Source organism: Carassius gibelio, chromosome B12 (assembly GCF_023724105.1).
Source record: "Carassius gibelio isolate Cgi1373 ecotype wild population from Czech Republic chromosome B12, carGib1.2-hapl.c, whole genome shotgun sequence".
NCBI lineage: Eukaryota > Metazoa > Chordata > Actinopteri > Cypriniformes > Cyprinidae > Carassius > Carassius gibelio.
In genome coordinates this window covers 19697539-19712950 of record NC_068407.1, presented here as the reverse complement: position 1 = coordinate 19712950, position 15412 = coordinate 19697539, and the positions used below count along the sequence as shown (strand labels likewise).

Here is a 15412-nt window from a genome sequence, read left to right as displayed (position 1 = left end):
TAAACCCGTCCTCACACCCTGTTGACAGGCTAACCATTCGCTGTAATACAATTAGATCTTTTTTTGATTGCTGCTTCAAAAAATATTCCATTAAAGCACAGCCCGTCTGTATCCTGATCTAGCATTCGTGCTTCCCATCCCTCTCTCCACACTGACCATTAGCTAATATGAATTTGTAATATAAAATTCTATTTGATTATTTCATCAAGGTGCGTGGCGGGAGTGAATGGATTTGACTGTTTGAACAGATTTACGTCCTAGTAAGACATGCCTCTTGTACTGTAGGCTGTAAATGAGTCATAGAGCGTAACCGCAATCACTCACTTCTCAGTGGCCTTGCTTCTGGAAGGATTTTTTCACATTGATTTTCTCTAAAAGGATTTATAAAATTCTTAAAACAAGACTTTACGCCATTATCCAAACAGCTCTGTTTTTCTTGAAAAGTGAATTTGATTTGTAAAAGAAAAAAAGAAAATCTGCAAAATACTCAAATTTACAGAGCTCCGCACATGACATGCAAGAAAAAATAAATACATTGTGCGCACGGTTTACTAATTTGTTCCCTCTGTGTACTAAAACGTGCACACAATTACTATTTCATTCCCTCTATTTGCTTAATGGTGCTCACAAATTTACTAATGTGTGCACTATTTAACAAATTAAGGGAACAAATTAGTATATCGTGCACACAATTTATAAATCGATAGAATGAAATAGTAAACCGTGCACACGATTTAGCCTACTATTTTGTTCCTGCATGCAATGACATGCAATGCAATCCAACTAATTCTTAAAGATCTCTCTCTTAAAGATTTGTGAAAGAAAGTGAATGAAATGTTGACCTCCAGCTCTCTGTTGTGCTCTTTGTTCTCTCTTGTGTTGATTTATTCTCTCTTTCTCATTGGTGATTAAGTGCAACTAACACATTCTGTTCCATTTACATTTAAATCGCTGATGTGTGATCCATCAGGTCAAAAGTATTCAAGATGCCATTCGAGACAAAAAGAAGAGGTTTAACTTCATGGGCGAGGATGTGAACCTGGTCCCGTCGGTGGGCATCTTTATCACCATGAACCCGGGATACGCCGGCAGGACTGAGTTGCCAGAAAACCTCAAGGCTCTCTTCAGGTGCGCTACGGATTTGCATTTCATTAGGGAAATATCGACATCTGCATCCTGGTTATAAGGAGATTGGATGCACCTGTGCTTCTTTATAACACAGAGTTAAAATGATTTTTTGCATTTCAAACAATACATCTTCCTATGTAGAGTCAGCTTTCACAAACACATTTTAATTTGACCACCTATAGGTTATTTGTGGCTGCATACTCATAATACATATCCATAAACACCGAGCTCTTAAACACAGATGAGCTGCATCTCCAGTCAGTTGTTGTTCTCCATCATATGAACACTTTCAACTAATGCAGATTATGTTAATTAGCATAAATGTTGTTTTTTTTCTGATGTGATGCCTTTTTATCTTTTATTATATTATTATATTAAGGCGTGTGTAAATACATGTCTATAACAGGTTACTGTATAACAGACTGTATGTAAGTGTGACAGGCCTGATCTTCTTGTATGCTGTGTTTGATTCTGTCATGATATTGTTTGGTTGTGTTTCTGCAGGCCGTGTGCGATGGTGGTGCCAGATTTCGAGCTCATCTGTGAGATCATGCTGGTGGCCGAGGGTTTCCTTGAGGCTCGACTCCTGGCTAGAAAGTTCATCACTCTCTATCAGTTGTGCAAGGAGCTGCTCTCCAAACAGGTCTAGACGTCTCATACTATTGCTCCAATTAATTTAACAGCTGTGTCACATATAGGATTCGACTCGTTAAGCCAGAGCAGATCTCTCAGCCGTTTGTTTATCTGTCATTGGGATTTTATTTGATTGCGATGTTATGAGACTCCCAATTTCTTTCTAATAAAAATGTTGTCAATCCCACTATTATACTGCTGCTACTCTATAAATAGTTTTTATGTACATCTGCTACAGACTGTGAAAGGGAGAAATCAAAGACTTTATAATTCATTGTGTTTCAGCTGCAGTAGTTGCATTGATTCTAAGTTTATTATCGTTGTTCTCTCCTTGTTGTCAGGATCATTATTACTGGGAACATGCTAATTCATGTTAGAAATGTGCTAAAACATTAAAAACATGCCAACTCCTGCTAACCATGTTGTAAACATGTTAGAAACATGGTATAATCGTTTTAAAACATGCTAGCATCATCCTGAAAATGCTAAACATATTAGAAACACGCCATCACAGTGATAAACATGCTAAAATACCAGCAACATGCTAATTCATGCTAGCCATGTATTGAACATGTTAGAAACATGCTAGCATAGTTTTGTGACGGTTGGGTTATGGGAAAAACACAAGGAGAAGGTAGGATCCAATTGCAGGTGAGGTTTATTGCACAAACAGGTAAATACAAAATAAAACTGTCTAGAGAGACAAACCAAACAAAAGGGAACCGGATGAAACGGATAAGAATGCGGATGAACAAGAAGGTAACGAGAAGACTCACAAGACAAGCACAACTCACACATAGGGTAAGGACTCCATAAAGACGACAGAGAAAGACAGCTCTATATAGGGAGACTAATGACTAAGGATAGTCAACACCTGTGCGATTTAATTGGAGTGCAATTACTGTGACGACATGACCAGACAAGCGGAATTAAAGTGCCTATGGTGAAGTGCCTAAGGAGAAGTGCGCTCACTAGGGGACACCCAGGAAACAGAGACTGATAGCGTGACATTACCCCCTCCCCTACGGAGCAGCTACCAGATGCTCCACCTTAAACCCCGGAAAACCCAACAGAAAAAGAGGTAGGAGGGAGGTGAAGCGGAGGTGGACTAGGGGGAGGGACGGAGGGTCAGAAAACAGAGACAAACAACCAGGTGAAAAGGAGAGACAAAGACAGGACAAATGGAAGAAAAGAGACGGAACAACCAGACGTGATGGAAAGGCAGAGACAGGAAGGTGTAACACAAAACAAGGAGTCCAGGAGGGTGGTGGACCGGCGGAAGGAAAGAGGGGAGGGACGGAGGGCCAGGTCCAACGGAGGAAAATAGAAAAAACAAAAAACAAATGAAAACAAAAACATTGGTAAATGGAGGACATTAGGTGATGCCCACCCGGGCGGAACAGAGGGCCCTCACACCCATGTGGTCAAAGCAGAAGCCCCTCCAGGGCAGAGCGGAAGGCCACCACCTCCACGTGGTCGCGGCCGAAGTCCCCCAGGGCGGAGCGGATGACCACCACGTCCTCTTGGTCACCGCCGGAGTCCCCCAGGGCGGAGCGGATGACCACCACGTCCTCATGGTCACCGTCGGAGTCTCCCAGGGCGGAGCGGATGACCACCACGTCCTCATGGTCACCGTCGGAGTCCCCCAGGGCGAAGCGGTCTCGGGCACTGCATCGGGAACGGCCTCCGGCACCGCATCGGGAACGGTTGCGGACCCCGCCTCGGTCTCCGGAACCGCAACGGACACCGCCTCGGCTTCGGGCCCTGCCTCGGCCTCCGGAAAAGCATCGGCCTCGGGAACGGCATCGGCCTCGGGAACGGCATCGGCCTCGGGAACGGCATCGGCCTCGGGAACGGCATCGGCCTCGGGAACGGCATCGGGCACCGCCTCGGGAACAGCATCGGCCTCGGGAACAGCATCGGCCTCCGCCTCGGCCTCTGGAACAGCATCGGGCTCCGCCTTGGCATCGGGTACCGCATCGGCCTCGGGAACAGCATCGGCCTCGGGAACAGCATCGGCCTCCGCCTCGGCCTCTGGAACAGCATCGGGCTCCGCCTTGGCATCGGGCACCGCATCGGCCTCTGGAACAGCATCGGGCTCCGCCTCGGCATCGGGCACCGCGTCGGTCTCTGGAACAGCATCGGCAACAGCCTCGGCCTTGGGAACAGCATCGGCCTCGGGCACCGCCTCGGCCTCGGGCACCGCCTCGGCATCGGGTACCGCCTCGGGAACTGCATCGGGCACCGCCTCGGGAACTGCATCGGGCACCGCCTCGGGAACTGCATCGGCCTCGGGAACAGCATCGGCCTCGGGAAAAGCATCGGCCTCGGGAACAGCATCGGCCTCCGCCTCGGCCTCTGGAACAGCATCGGGCTCCGCCTCGGCATCGGGCACCGCATCGGCCTCTGGAACAGCATCGGCAACAGCATCGGCCTCGGCAACAGCATCGGCCTCGGGAACAGCATCGGCCTCCGCCTCGGCATCGGGCACCGCATCGGCCTCTGGAACAGCATCGGCAACAGCATCGGCCTCGGGAACAGCATCGGCCTCGGGCACCGCCTCGGCATCGGGTACCGCCTCGGCATCGGGCACCGCCTCAGCATCGGGCACCGCCTCGGGAACTGCATCGGGCACCGCCTCGGGAACTGCATCGGGCACCGCCTCGGCATTGGGCACCCCCTCGGCATCGGGCACCCCCTCGGCATCGGGTACCCCCTCGGCATCGGGCACCGCCTCGGCATCGGGCACCGCCTCGGGAACAGCCTCGGGCACCGCCTCGGCCTCTGGAACAGCATCGGGCACCGCCTCTGCATCGGCCTCTGGAACAGCATCGGGCACCGCCTCGGCATCGGGCACCCCCTCGGCATCGGGCACCGCCTCGGGAACAGCCTCGGGCACCGCCTCTGCATCGGCCTCTGGAACAGCATCGGGCACCGCCTCGGCATCGGGCACCGCCTCGGCATCGGGCACCGCCTCGGCATCGGGCACCGCCTCGGCATCGGGCACAGCATCGGCATCGGCCTCTGGAACAGCATCGAGCACCGCCTCGGCATCGGGCACCGCCTCGGCATCGGGCACCGCCTCGGCATCGGGAACAGCATCGGCATCGGCCTCGGGAACAGCCTCGGGCACCGCCTCGGCATCGGGCACCGCCTCGGTAACTGCATCGGGCACCGCCTCGGGAACTGCATCGGGCACCGCCTCGGCATTGGGCACCACCTCGGGCACCGCCTCGGCATCGGGAACAGCCTCGGGAACTGCATCGGGCACCGCCTCGGGAACTGCATCGGGCACCGCCTCGGCATTGGGCACCACCTCGGGCACCGCCTCGGCATCGGGAACAGCCTCGGGCACCGCCTCGGGAACTGCATCGGGAACAGCAACCGCGTCGGCCTCTGGAACAGCATCGGGCACCGCCTCGGCATCGGGCACCGCCTCGGCATCGGGCACCGCCTCGGCATCGGGCACCGCCTCGGCATCGGGAACAGCATCGGCATCGGGAACAGCATCGGCAACTGCCTCTGGAACAGCATCGGGCACCGCATCGGGAACAGCCTCGGCCTCTGGGACTTTCTCCAGGCCTTGAGGGACGGTCGACGCCTGTCTCCTCCTCCTCCGTCCTCCACGATGGCGAGTCGGCGGCACCTTGTCTGGAGACTCAGGCGTTGAGTCGTCCATCTTAAGCTGTGGCTCTGGGCTGGTGACCATCCTGTGCTGTGGTGCTAGGCTGGTGGCCATCTTGTGCTGTGGCGCTGGGCAGGTGGCAGTCTTGTCTGGAAACTCAGGTGTGGTTGTTGCATCCCACTGAGCACGATGGTGCAGGTATTTGGTAAACCCCCAAAAGTCCAGGATCTCTAACCCCTTCATCTCCCATTGAGGTAAAGGATCATCCAGGCAATTATTAAACAAATCTTTTAGTGCTGCATCATTGTAACCTAACCCGACTGCCAAAGTCCAAAACACTTGCGCCAGGCCACCCACCTCGCTTCCCTTTTGATGAAGGGTGGTTAAGTTCCGGAATCTCCCCCTCCGTTCCTCCATGGTGGCTGGGGAACAGATTCGAAATCTCACACCGCTGGATCTAGGCATGATGGAGTCCTTCGGTGACGGTTGGGTTATGGGAAAAACACAAGGAGAAGGTAGGATCCAATTGCAGGTGAGGTTTATTGCACAAACAGGTAAATACAAAATAAAACTGTCTAGAGAGACAAACCAAACAAAAGGGAACCGGATGAAACGGATAAGAATGCGGATGAACAAGAAGGTAACGAGAAGACTCACAAGACAAGCACAACTCACACATAGGGTAAGGACTCCATAAAGACGACAGAGAAAGACAGCTCTATATAGGGAGACTAATGACTAAGGATAGTCAACACCTGTGCGATTTAATTGGAGTGCAATTACTGTGACGACATGACCAGACAAGCGGAATTAAAGTGCCTATGGTGAAGTGCCTAAGGAGAAGTGCGCTCACTAGGGGACACCCAGGAAACAGAGACTGATAGCGTGACAAGTTTAAACATACTAGCAACATGTAAAAAAATGTGAAACATGTCGGAAACATGCTAGATACATGTTAAAAACATGTTATCAGCATGTAATGTTTGTTAGCAGAATGATAACGGATGTCTTAACGCATACTAGTAAATGCCAAACCATGTTAGCCATGTGCAAAATATGAGCTGTTTCTCATTTCATCATTAAGGATGTTTTATTTAAGAAAAGTAACCACCATAAAATCAATTGTTATTCCTTGTGAGTGTCACACACCTGGACTCATTTAATGTGTTTTTGCCCGTGACCCAGTTTCTGTCTTTCCGTGTTTGATTAGTTCCCAGGTGTGTCCATTATCTTCCTCATGTGTTCCATGTCCCTGTTAATTTAATGATTCCATCCACCTGTGTTTCCCCAATTATCTGTTGTTCATAAGCCGTGTCCCTTCAGTTCTGTTTTGTCGGGTCTTCTCACTTGTGCCTCACTTGTGCTCACTTGTGACCACTTGCTACTTACGTGTGTCTACCTCTGTGCTCCATGTTGGATATCCCCTGTGTTGGATATATTAAAATCCTTATTCTGTTTATCCTCGACTCCGTATTCCTTCAGGCAGCGTAAAACCGTGACAGAAGACCCGACCTCAAAAGAGAAAATAGAAAACTGCGTGTTCTTCCCTCCGTTTTGCTTTTGTTTTTTCACAGTCTTTTCTTTTCTTAGTGTCTATGGATCCCCTCTATCGTCCCGAATTCCTCATCCTCCTGCTGAAGCAGGAAGGACGTTCTCTCGAGGACCATACCAGACAGTTTTTCCTATTAGCTAATGCCACCAGCTACCCGGACGGCGCGCTCTGCACCTTCTACAACACCAGCCTGAACTCCAAATGCAGAGCGTTGTCGTCCGAAGATGGTCCTCGAGAGGATTTCGCCGCATTCGTGGAGTGGACTCTGGCGAGAAATGGCTCATCTCTCACCATCTGCCCCATAGAGGACCTCGCCAGCCCCACTCCCGACCCAGAGACCAGCCAGCCACCATCACGCCGCACGGAGCCAGAGCCCACCGCAGCCGCAGAGCCCGAGCCATCCACTGACAGGGAGCCGGATCTCGAGAGCGCGACTGACCAGGTGTGTGAGCCGGCAACACCGTGCATCGTGGGAGTCCTCGTGGAGATCGAGGGCGTGGAGGAAAGCCCTGCCCACACTCCTGCGACTGAGGGTGAGCTATATGCAGTCTCTGAAAGTCATATGGAGCAAGTTCTGGATCTGATGGACTGGTCTACGGAGGTAATCCCTAATATTCCTGTTTCCCCGCTGGTTCCGTCCAGCCCTGATTCCCCTGTATACCCTCTCAGTCTCCCACTCCTACCTCCTCCAGTCATTTCCTCTGCTCCATTTCCGCTGGTTCCGCCCAGCCCTGAGTTTTCTGTTTCTCCGCTGGTTCCGCCCAGCCCTGAGTTTTCTGTTTCTCCGCTGGTTCCGCCCAGCCCTGAGTTTTCTGTTTCTCCGCTGGTTACGCCCAGCCCTGAGTTTTCTGTTTCTCCGCTGGTCCCGCCCAGCCCTGAGTTTTCTGTTTCTCCGCTGGTTCCGCCCAGCCCTGAGTTTTCTGTTTCTTCGCTGGTTCCGCCCAGCCCTGAGTTTCCTGTATCTCCGCTGGCTCCACCCAGCTCTGAATCTTCTGTGTCTCCGCTGGTTCCGCCCAGCTCTGAATCTTCTGTTTCTCCGCTGGTTCCGCCCAGCTCTGAATCTTCTGTGTCTCCGCTGGTTCCACCCAGCTCTGAATCTTCTGTGGCTCCGCTGGTTCCGCCCAGCTCTGAATCTTCTGTATCTCCGCTGGTTCCACCCAGCTCTGAATCTTCTGTTTCTCCGCTGGTTCCGCCCAGCTCTGAATCTTCTGTGTCTCCGCTGGTTCCGCCCAGCTCTGAATTTTCTGTGTCTCCGCTGGTTCCGCCCAGCCATGATTTTTCTGTTTCTCCGCTGGTTCCGCCCAGCCCTGAATCTTCTGTGTCTCCTGTATTCCCTCCCAGCCTCCCTCTCCCGCCTCCTCCCAAACCTGCTGGTCCCTCTACTCCTCTTTCGCTGGTTCCGTCCAGTCCTGATCCTCCTGTCCTTCCTCCCACCCTTCTCCTCTCTCCTCCTCCTAGACAAGCCAGTTCCTCGTCATCCCTGCTGGTGCCAGTCAGTCCCGCAGCTCACCCTCAGTCCGCGCCATCGGGGCGCGGTGGTTCGCCGCTGGACTGCCAGTCTCCAGCTCCGCCTTGGCGTGTTAAGGCCCTGTCTCCGCCTCCAGCCTCCGAGCCCTGGACTCCTCCTCGGTCCTTCGACCCAGCGGCTCCGCCTTGGCTCTTAGCTCCCTCGTCTCCACCGTGGCCTGTCATCCCACCTGCTCCACCGGGCTCCCTCGTCCCTCCGGCTCCACCTTGGTCAGTCGTCGACCATCCGCCGCCTCGGGACTCCACTCCTCTGGTTCCACCTCGTCACTCCATCCCTCCGGCTCTGTCAGGCTCCTCCTTCCCTCCAGTTCCACCTCCATCCTCGGTCACTCCGGCTCCACAGCGGTCTGCCAGGACCCCGCCTCTGCCTTGGTCGCCTGAGCCTTCAGCTCCACCTAGGCCCTCCGGATCCTCGACGTCACCCTGGCTCTGCGGCTGTGCTGCTCCATCTTGGGCTCCTCACCCACCGGTGCAGTCTCCGCCTGTCGGCCCCCTGGTGTCGTCGACCCTTCCTTCACCATGGCTCCTCCCGCCGTCGACCCCACCTTGGATCTCCGTCCTGGCTGGTCTCTGGTGGACCATCTGGCTCCTCCTGCTCCTGTCTCCTCCCTGGCTCCTTCCTCCGTCGTCTCCTCCCTGGCTCCTCCTTCTGTGGTCCCTGTCTGCTGGCCCCCTCCTGGAAGTCCGTCCTCCACCGGAACCTCCTCCCAAGTTCCCACCTACGCCTCCCCCTGTTGTTTCTACGGTGCGAGGACGCACCTACCGGGAGGGGGGAGTACTGTCACACACCTGGACTCATTTAATGTGTTTTTGCCCGTGACCCAGTTTCTGTCTTTCCGTGTTTGATTAGTTCCCAGGTGTGTCCATTATCTTCCTCATGTGTTCCATGTCCCTGTTAATTTAATGATTCCATCCACCTGTGTTTCCCCAATTATCTGTTGTTCATAAGCCGTGTCCCTTCAGTTCTGTTTTGTCGGGTCTTCTCACTTGTGCCTCACTTGTGCTCACTTGTGACCACTTGCTACTTACGTGTGTCTACCTCTGTGCTCCATGTTGGATATCCCCTGTGTTGGATATATTAAAATCCTTATTCTGTTTATCCTCGACTCCGTATTCCTTCAGGCAGCGTAAAACCGTGACAGTGAGGTGTAAAATGATGCATTTATTATTATTATTTTTTTTTTTTTTAATTTGCAATTCAATGGTTACTTTTCTTAAATGAGACTGCCCCAATGATGCATGCAACCTTCAAATGTGACACCTGGAGGATGAAGTGAGATGCAGCTGTGCTAACAAAATGCAAGCATAATGTTAAAACAAGCTATCAATATGTTAATTCATGTTAGCAATGTGCTAAAATATGTTTGCCATGTGGTAAAACATGGTAGAAACATGCTAGCAACATGTAAAAGGATGTTTCCAGAGTGCTAAAACATGCACCCGACATTATGTCAAGTCATTCTAGTAACATGTTGAAAAAAATGTTAGCACTGTGATAAATCATGCTATCAATGCTACAACATGGCAACAATGCCCTAAATCATGTTAGCAAATTGTTAAAACATGTTATAAGAAGCTAGTGAAGTGCTAAAGCATAGAAAAAACATGCTAGCAATGTGCTAAAACATTTTATTTTATTGACTTTCTCTAACTTCTCTGAGTAAATCCTTCAAACTTTTTGAAGTTATTTTAAACTTTCAGTCCAGGCTTTGTCAAGCCAACATCCAAAGTTTGTCATCAAACTATTCTCATCTAGTTATTAGTCAGTGTGTAACAGCATTTCAGCTGCAGTAGCTGCACTGATTTGTGATTCCACTGGTTCTGTGATTAGACCCTGTTCACTGATTCTCTCTCTCTCATTGTGTTCTCTTGTGTCTTCCTGTTTTAGGATCACTATGACTGGGGCCTGCGGGCCATTAAGTCGGTGCTGGTTGTGGCCGGGTCTCTGAAGAGAGGAGATCCGGGCAGAGCGGAGGATCAGGTGCTGATGAGAGCGCTGAGAGACTTTAACATCCCTAAGATCGTGACTGACGACATGCCTGTGTTCATGGGCCTGATCGGGGACCTGTTCCCAGCGCTTGACGTGCCCCGCAAACGGGACATGGACTTTGAGAAATTCGTCAAGCAGTCTGTGCTGGATCTCAAGCTGCAGGCTGAGGACAACTTTGTGCTGAAGGTGATCTACATACTGATACACTGATCTATCTGTATATTAATTTTGGAAAACTTTTAACTTCACTCTACATTAAATGATATCTTTTGATCCACTTCATTTCGTAAAACTATGTTGTTGCCCCTATTTCAAACTCAAGAGTTCGCCACTCCTGATGAGATGCAAGATTGATGTCTGATTCATGAACTAATTGATTCTTTCTAATGAACCTGCTGAATCGGTTAACAGATCACACTGAATGATTCCTTCACAAATCAGACTGATCAGATCGCAGCTGTTCTTGAGTCAACAACTCAAAGATTCAATGATCTGTTCAAAAGTGAGCACAGTAGATGGCATGAAAAGTTACTAATGCCGAATTTTAGAATTGATTATTATAAATGAAATCTAGTGTGTTTGCATAGCATTCCTCTTCATGTTAAAATTTTTTACCATCACGTCTATATTTTTTTTATATGTATACTTATTTTCACCACACATTTAGTTTTTCCTACTTTTTTAAATACTATATGGTATATTCTTTAAAGCTCCATGCTTTCCATCCTCATCGAGAAGCGGGAAACAGAGAAGCTGATCAGAATGCTTTGAGCACTGATGGGAAATTGCTGTCATTTCAGTCCGCTCTTATACTGTGTTCCAGACAGTCTGTCAGTTTGTGCGTTTTTTGGCACATTACTTACTCTGGTCCCTTTTGAAATGAGTATCGTTTGAGTACAAACAAAACAATAATTTCAAAATGTACATCTTCGGACTAGTGATAACTACTGGCATCACATAAGTTTGTGATTGACAGGCAGCCTCGAGGTTCGTCAGGACTCAAAGAATCAACGACTAAACCAGTCCAGTCCTGACCAATGCCATGCTAGAATTTTGTCTTCTTCAGGTCGCACATTGTCTTCCTTTTAGAGCTATAAACCTGCTGTTGTGTTTCAAGCAAATAGACATTAGTGTCAAAGCAGTCTGGAAGTGGATATATTGGACAAATCAAAGATAGCAGGAATTACAGTGTAATAGCGCCTCAGGTGCCGGAGCGCAGCTCTAATTCTGAGCATTAGGATGAGCTCTGGATATCAGCCACTACGTTCAGCAGAGCCAGGGGAAATAAGTGCAATCTCACACAGGTCAAAGAGCCACAGAAACAACATAACAGCACTCCATCAGCAGAGGCCATCGCTCCACCGCGTGTTTAACCCCTTCACAGTGAGAGGAGAGACACAGGTCAGTGTGCTGTGGCCTGTCTGACCATCCGCACTCTGATTGGCTGGAGGGCAGGTGCGAGAAGAGGAAGAGGCGCGTTCTTAAGTCTGACTTTAGCCCACATCTCTAAAGGATATCAGATCAAAGCAGCAATCAGCAAACCCTTAGAGATGCCATAGCAGCGCTGAAGAGCCCGACGGGGAGCTGCATCAATGCCATTGATTGAACATGCCATCAGATCCAAGAGGAAAATCTCGCTCTTCTGCTGCGATTGGCTCTCAGAGCGGCTCACTGTAAAAATGTTTATCTTACTCCTAATGCTCCAGCAGTCATCTAATTGTGGTGTTTCAACCGCGGTAAAACTACAGTCTGTGTACTTACGTTTGTAATGTGTGATTATGAAACACTCTGTAGTATGTCTGTCAGAGTTTTGCCAGAATAGAATAGAAGTCATGTTTTTATCATCTGAAGTCTTATGAATATATAATACCGTTATCAAGCATGCATAATATAATTAACCTTTTTATCAACTTTTATCTTCTACTGAAAAAACTATATGTCAGGAACAACCAGTTGGAAAAACATGAGTGATTCTCAGTCTCACCATGAGTATGATTCACTAAATACAGTATAACCGATTCATGAGCGAATCACACTGCTCAGAAAGCTCCTTATCTGAAGAGCAAACCTTATTCATTTGTGCTGTAGATTCAGTTCTGTCTGGTGATGTTAGTGGTGCAGACACCACAAACTTTGCCTTTAAACACATCAAATGTTTGAATTGTAATCTTTCATTAGTAGTATGGAGTCTTCACTGTAGGAAATGTGCATACAGTAATTAAAACAATACCACAGTGACAGACTGTCCGCTCCTCAAGGACTGCAGATGCACCCGGCCCGTTCCCAAAACTGAGCTCACACACAGCTTCACTGTCTGCCGGTTTGCCAGAGGTGCCATTAAACAGCACAGGGAAGAGACTTCTCAAAGTTTTTGTTGTTTATGTTTTCAAATGTTTGGCGTGAAGTCACAGCGGTGCTGAAAACCACTAGATACTTTGACAGGCCAGATCTGCCGAAACTGCTTTTAGCCAGCCCTGCTAGTTTGTCTCTTCTGTTTGTGCTTTATAGCAGAAACACAGAAGCGGTCGTGTTCTGAATGTGATGTGTGTCTGTGTTTCAGGTGGTCCAGCTGGAGGAGCTGCTGGCCGTCCGTCACTCTGTGTTCGTGGTGGGAAATGCAGGCACCGGCAAATCCCAGGTCCTCAAGTCTCTCCACAAGACATATCAGAATATGAAGCGAAAGGCCATGTGGGCCGACCTCAACCCCAAAGCAGTCACCAACGACGAGCTGTTCGGCATTATAAACCCGGCCACGCGCGAGTGGAAGGATGGTGAGGGCCGCTGCCGTTTCCAGCGCTTTCATCACAGCCCAGTGCCAGACTCAACACGTGTGCTTTTCCCCCGCAGGCCTGTTTTCTAATATCATGCGTGAGCTGGCCAACATCAGTCACACCGGGCCCAAGTGGATTGTCCTGGATGGTGATATCGATCCGATGTGGATTGAGTCGCTGAACACAGTAATGGATGATAACAAGGTAAAGCCGAGACAGCCAGAACTCTAGCTCAATATCAGCTATCGCACGCAGCATTCAGATATCTTTATGAAACCAGCCTCACCTTTATGTGACCTTTGCTGAGATGACACGTGTGTGTGTGGGTGTGTTTGTGTGGGTGTGTCTAGGTGCTGACACTGGCCAGTAATGAGAGGATTCCTCTGAACCCGAGCATGAGGCTGGTGTTTGAGATCAGTCACCTCCGCACGGCCACTCCAGCCACCGTCTCCAGAGCCGGTTAGTGCTTTCCTAATAATTTTTAATAAATAATTTTTACAAATAACCTCTGTTTAAAGTAATATAGTGTTGCATGGGTACTAATCAGACACAGTCATCTAAATATCCACTCTCATATACCATATGGTATGGAGCATTAGGAATCAGATATTTAATAAAATGATTCACAGACTCTTGCACGTCTTGCATGCTTTTTTTTTGTGTCGATGAAATATACAAAATAATATAAGAATATTAATATGTGTAACATTAATGTTTTATTTATTATTATTGATTAATACTTTTTATTTATTTGAATTCGTTTTAGTTAATTAGGTAATTTTTAAGTTTTTTTTGTGGCATTCAGTGTACAGGGTTAAAATTCAGTGTAATATGTTCAAATGTATATATATACTACAGGATTTTTTTGTTACTGTAAGATCTGAGCATAGTTATAGCTAAAATGTAGTAACATTCAGTTAATTGAAGCAAACTACTTTTAAAAGAGTAGCTTGACTTTGCAGTCAAACAGTCACCGAAATTTAGTTAAAAACTACAGCTTAAGTATCTTGTACAACATTTCCTAGTCTGCATCACACTGAGCCAATAAATAACACCCTGAATGAGAATTATTGTACTGATGTGTCTCCAAACAGGTATTTTGTACATCAACCCTGCGGATTTAGGCTGGAATCCCCCTGTGTCCAGCTGGATCGACGGGAGGGAAGTCCAGTCGGAGAAAGCCAATCTGACCATCCTGTTTGACAAGTACCTCCCATCATGCCTCGACACGCTCCGATCAAGGTAGAGTCATGAATGATTCTTGTCGTGACCATATCCATCATTAAAAATCACGTGCTATTTCTGAATTCTGATCATAAACACTTGGCTCATTAATATTAATTCTAAGTCCCATAAGGGAGAGTTCTAAGATTAAGCAATGTCAGCATGAACTAATTAATATTCATGAACTTCCTATGTGCTTCATGCAGCCTCTGCACTGAGATGCTGTCACAGTTTTTATTCACTTTTATTATTTTAGTACATCAAGTTGAACTACATTTAACCTACTGTATATCAATGATGTTGCCAACTAGCTAAAATAATGTAACTAGATTTTATGGTTTTAGTTTTAATTAACTATAATAACGCTTCATATAATTTGTATGTAAACCAAACCCAAATGAACATGACCAGAGAGGAAATGCACAAACAAAAACCAGTCCAAGCCAGTCCAGCTCAGTTTACTCTACAGTCATGTTACAGCCGCAGAAACACAGTTAAGAAATGTCCCTCAGTGTTATCCAAACACTTTCCTCCTCATTCAGATGATATCGATTGACCTGCTGATGCGTGAGTTTGTCCTCTCTTTACAGTACGACTCAGTCAGTATTTATTCACCGAAGTCAGTTTTAATTTGATTTTGAAGAACTCTTTCTGTCTTGGTGAGGGTGAATACATTTCAGCTTCAGGAAATGCAGCTAGAGCCAAATGTGTATTTAGAAATGTAAATCTGCTGTGTGTCTGTCCTGCTCCAGATTTAAGAAGATCATCCCGATTCCTGAGCAGAGCATGGTCCAGATGCTCTGCTTCCTCCTGGAATGTCTCCTGATCCCAGAACACACCCCTCCAGACAGCCATAAGGATCTCTACGAGCTCTATTTTGTCTTCGCAGCCGTCTGGGCCTTCGGAGGAACCATGTTCCAGGATCAGGTGAATGTGATGTGACTAAACTACTGACTGAGCTT

General features: G+C 48.4%; 1 protein-coding gene across 2 annotated transcripts in view; it reads left to right on the top strand.

The window, feature by feature from the left end:
* The window catches only part of dnah9 (dynein, axonemal, heavy chain 9), a 100717-nt gene that overhangs the window by 35398 nt on the left and 49907 nt on the right, over positions 1–15412 (top strand). For both annotated transcript variants that reach the window (XM_052571461.1, XM_052571462.1), the window contains exons 29-36: positions 971–1128; positions 1633–1771; positions 10354–10641; positions 13016–13226; positions 13303–13430; positions 13577–13685; positions 14321–14468; positions 15203–15377. In XM_052571461.1, the coding sequence (XP_052427421.1) occupies positions 971–1128; positions 1633–1771; positions 10354–10641; positions 13016–13226; positions 13303–13430; positions 13577–13685; positions 14321–14468; positions 15203–15377 (1356 nt within the window). The remainder of the gene's footprint in view (positions 1–970; positions 1129–1632; positions 1772–10353; positions 10642–13015; positions 13227–13302; positions 13431–13576; positions 13686–14320; positions 14469–15202; positions 15378–15412) is intronic.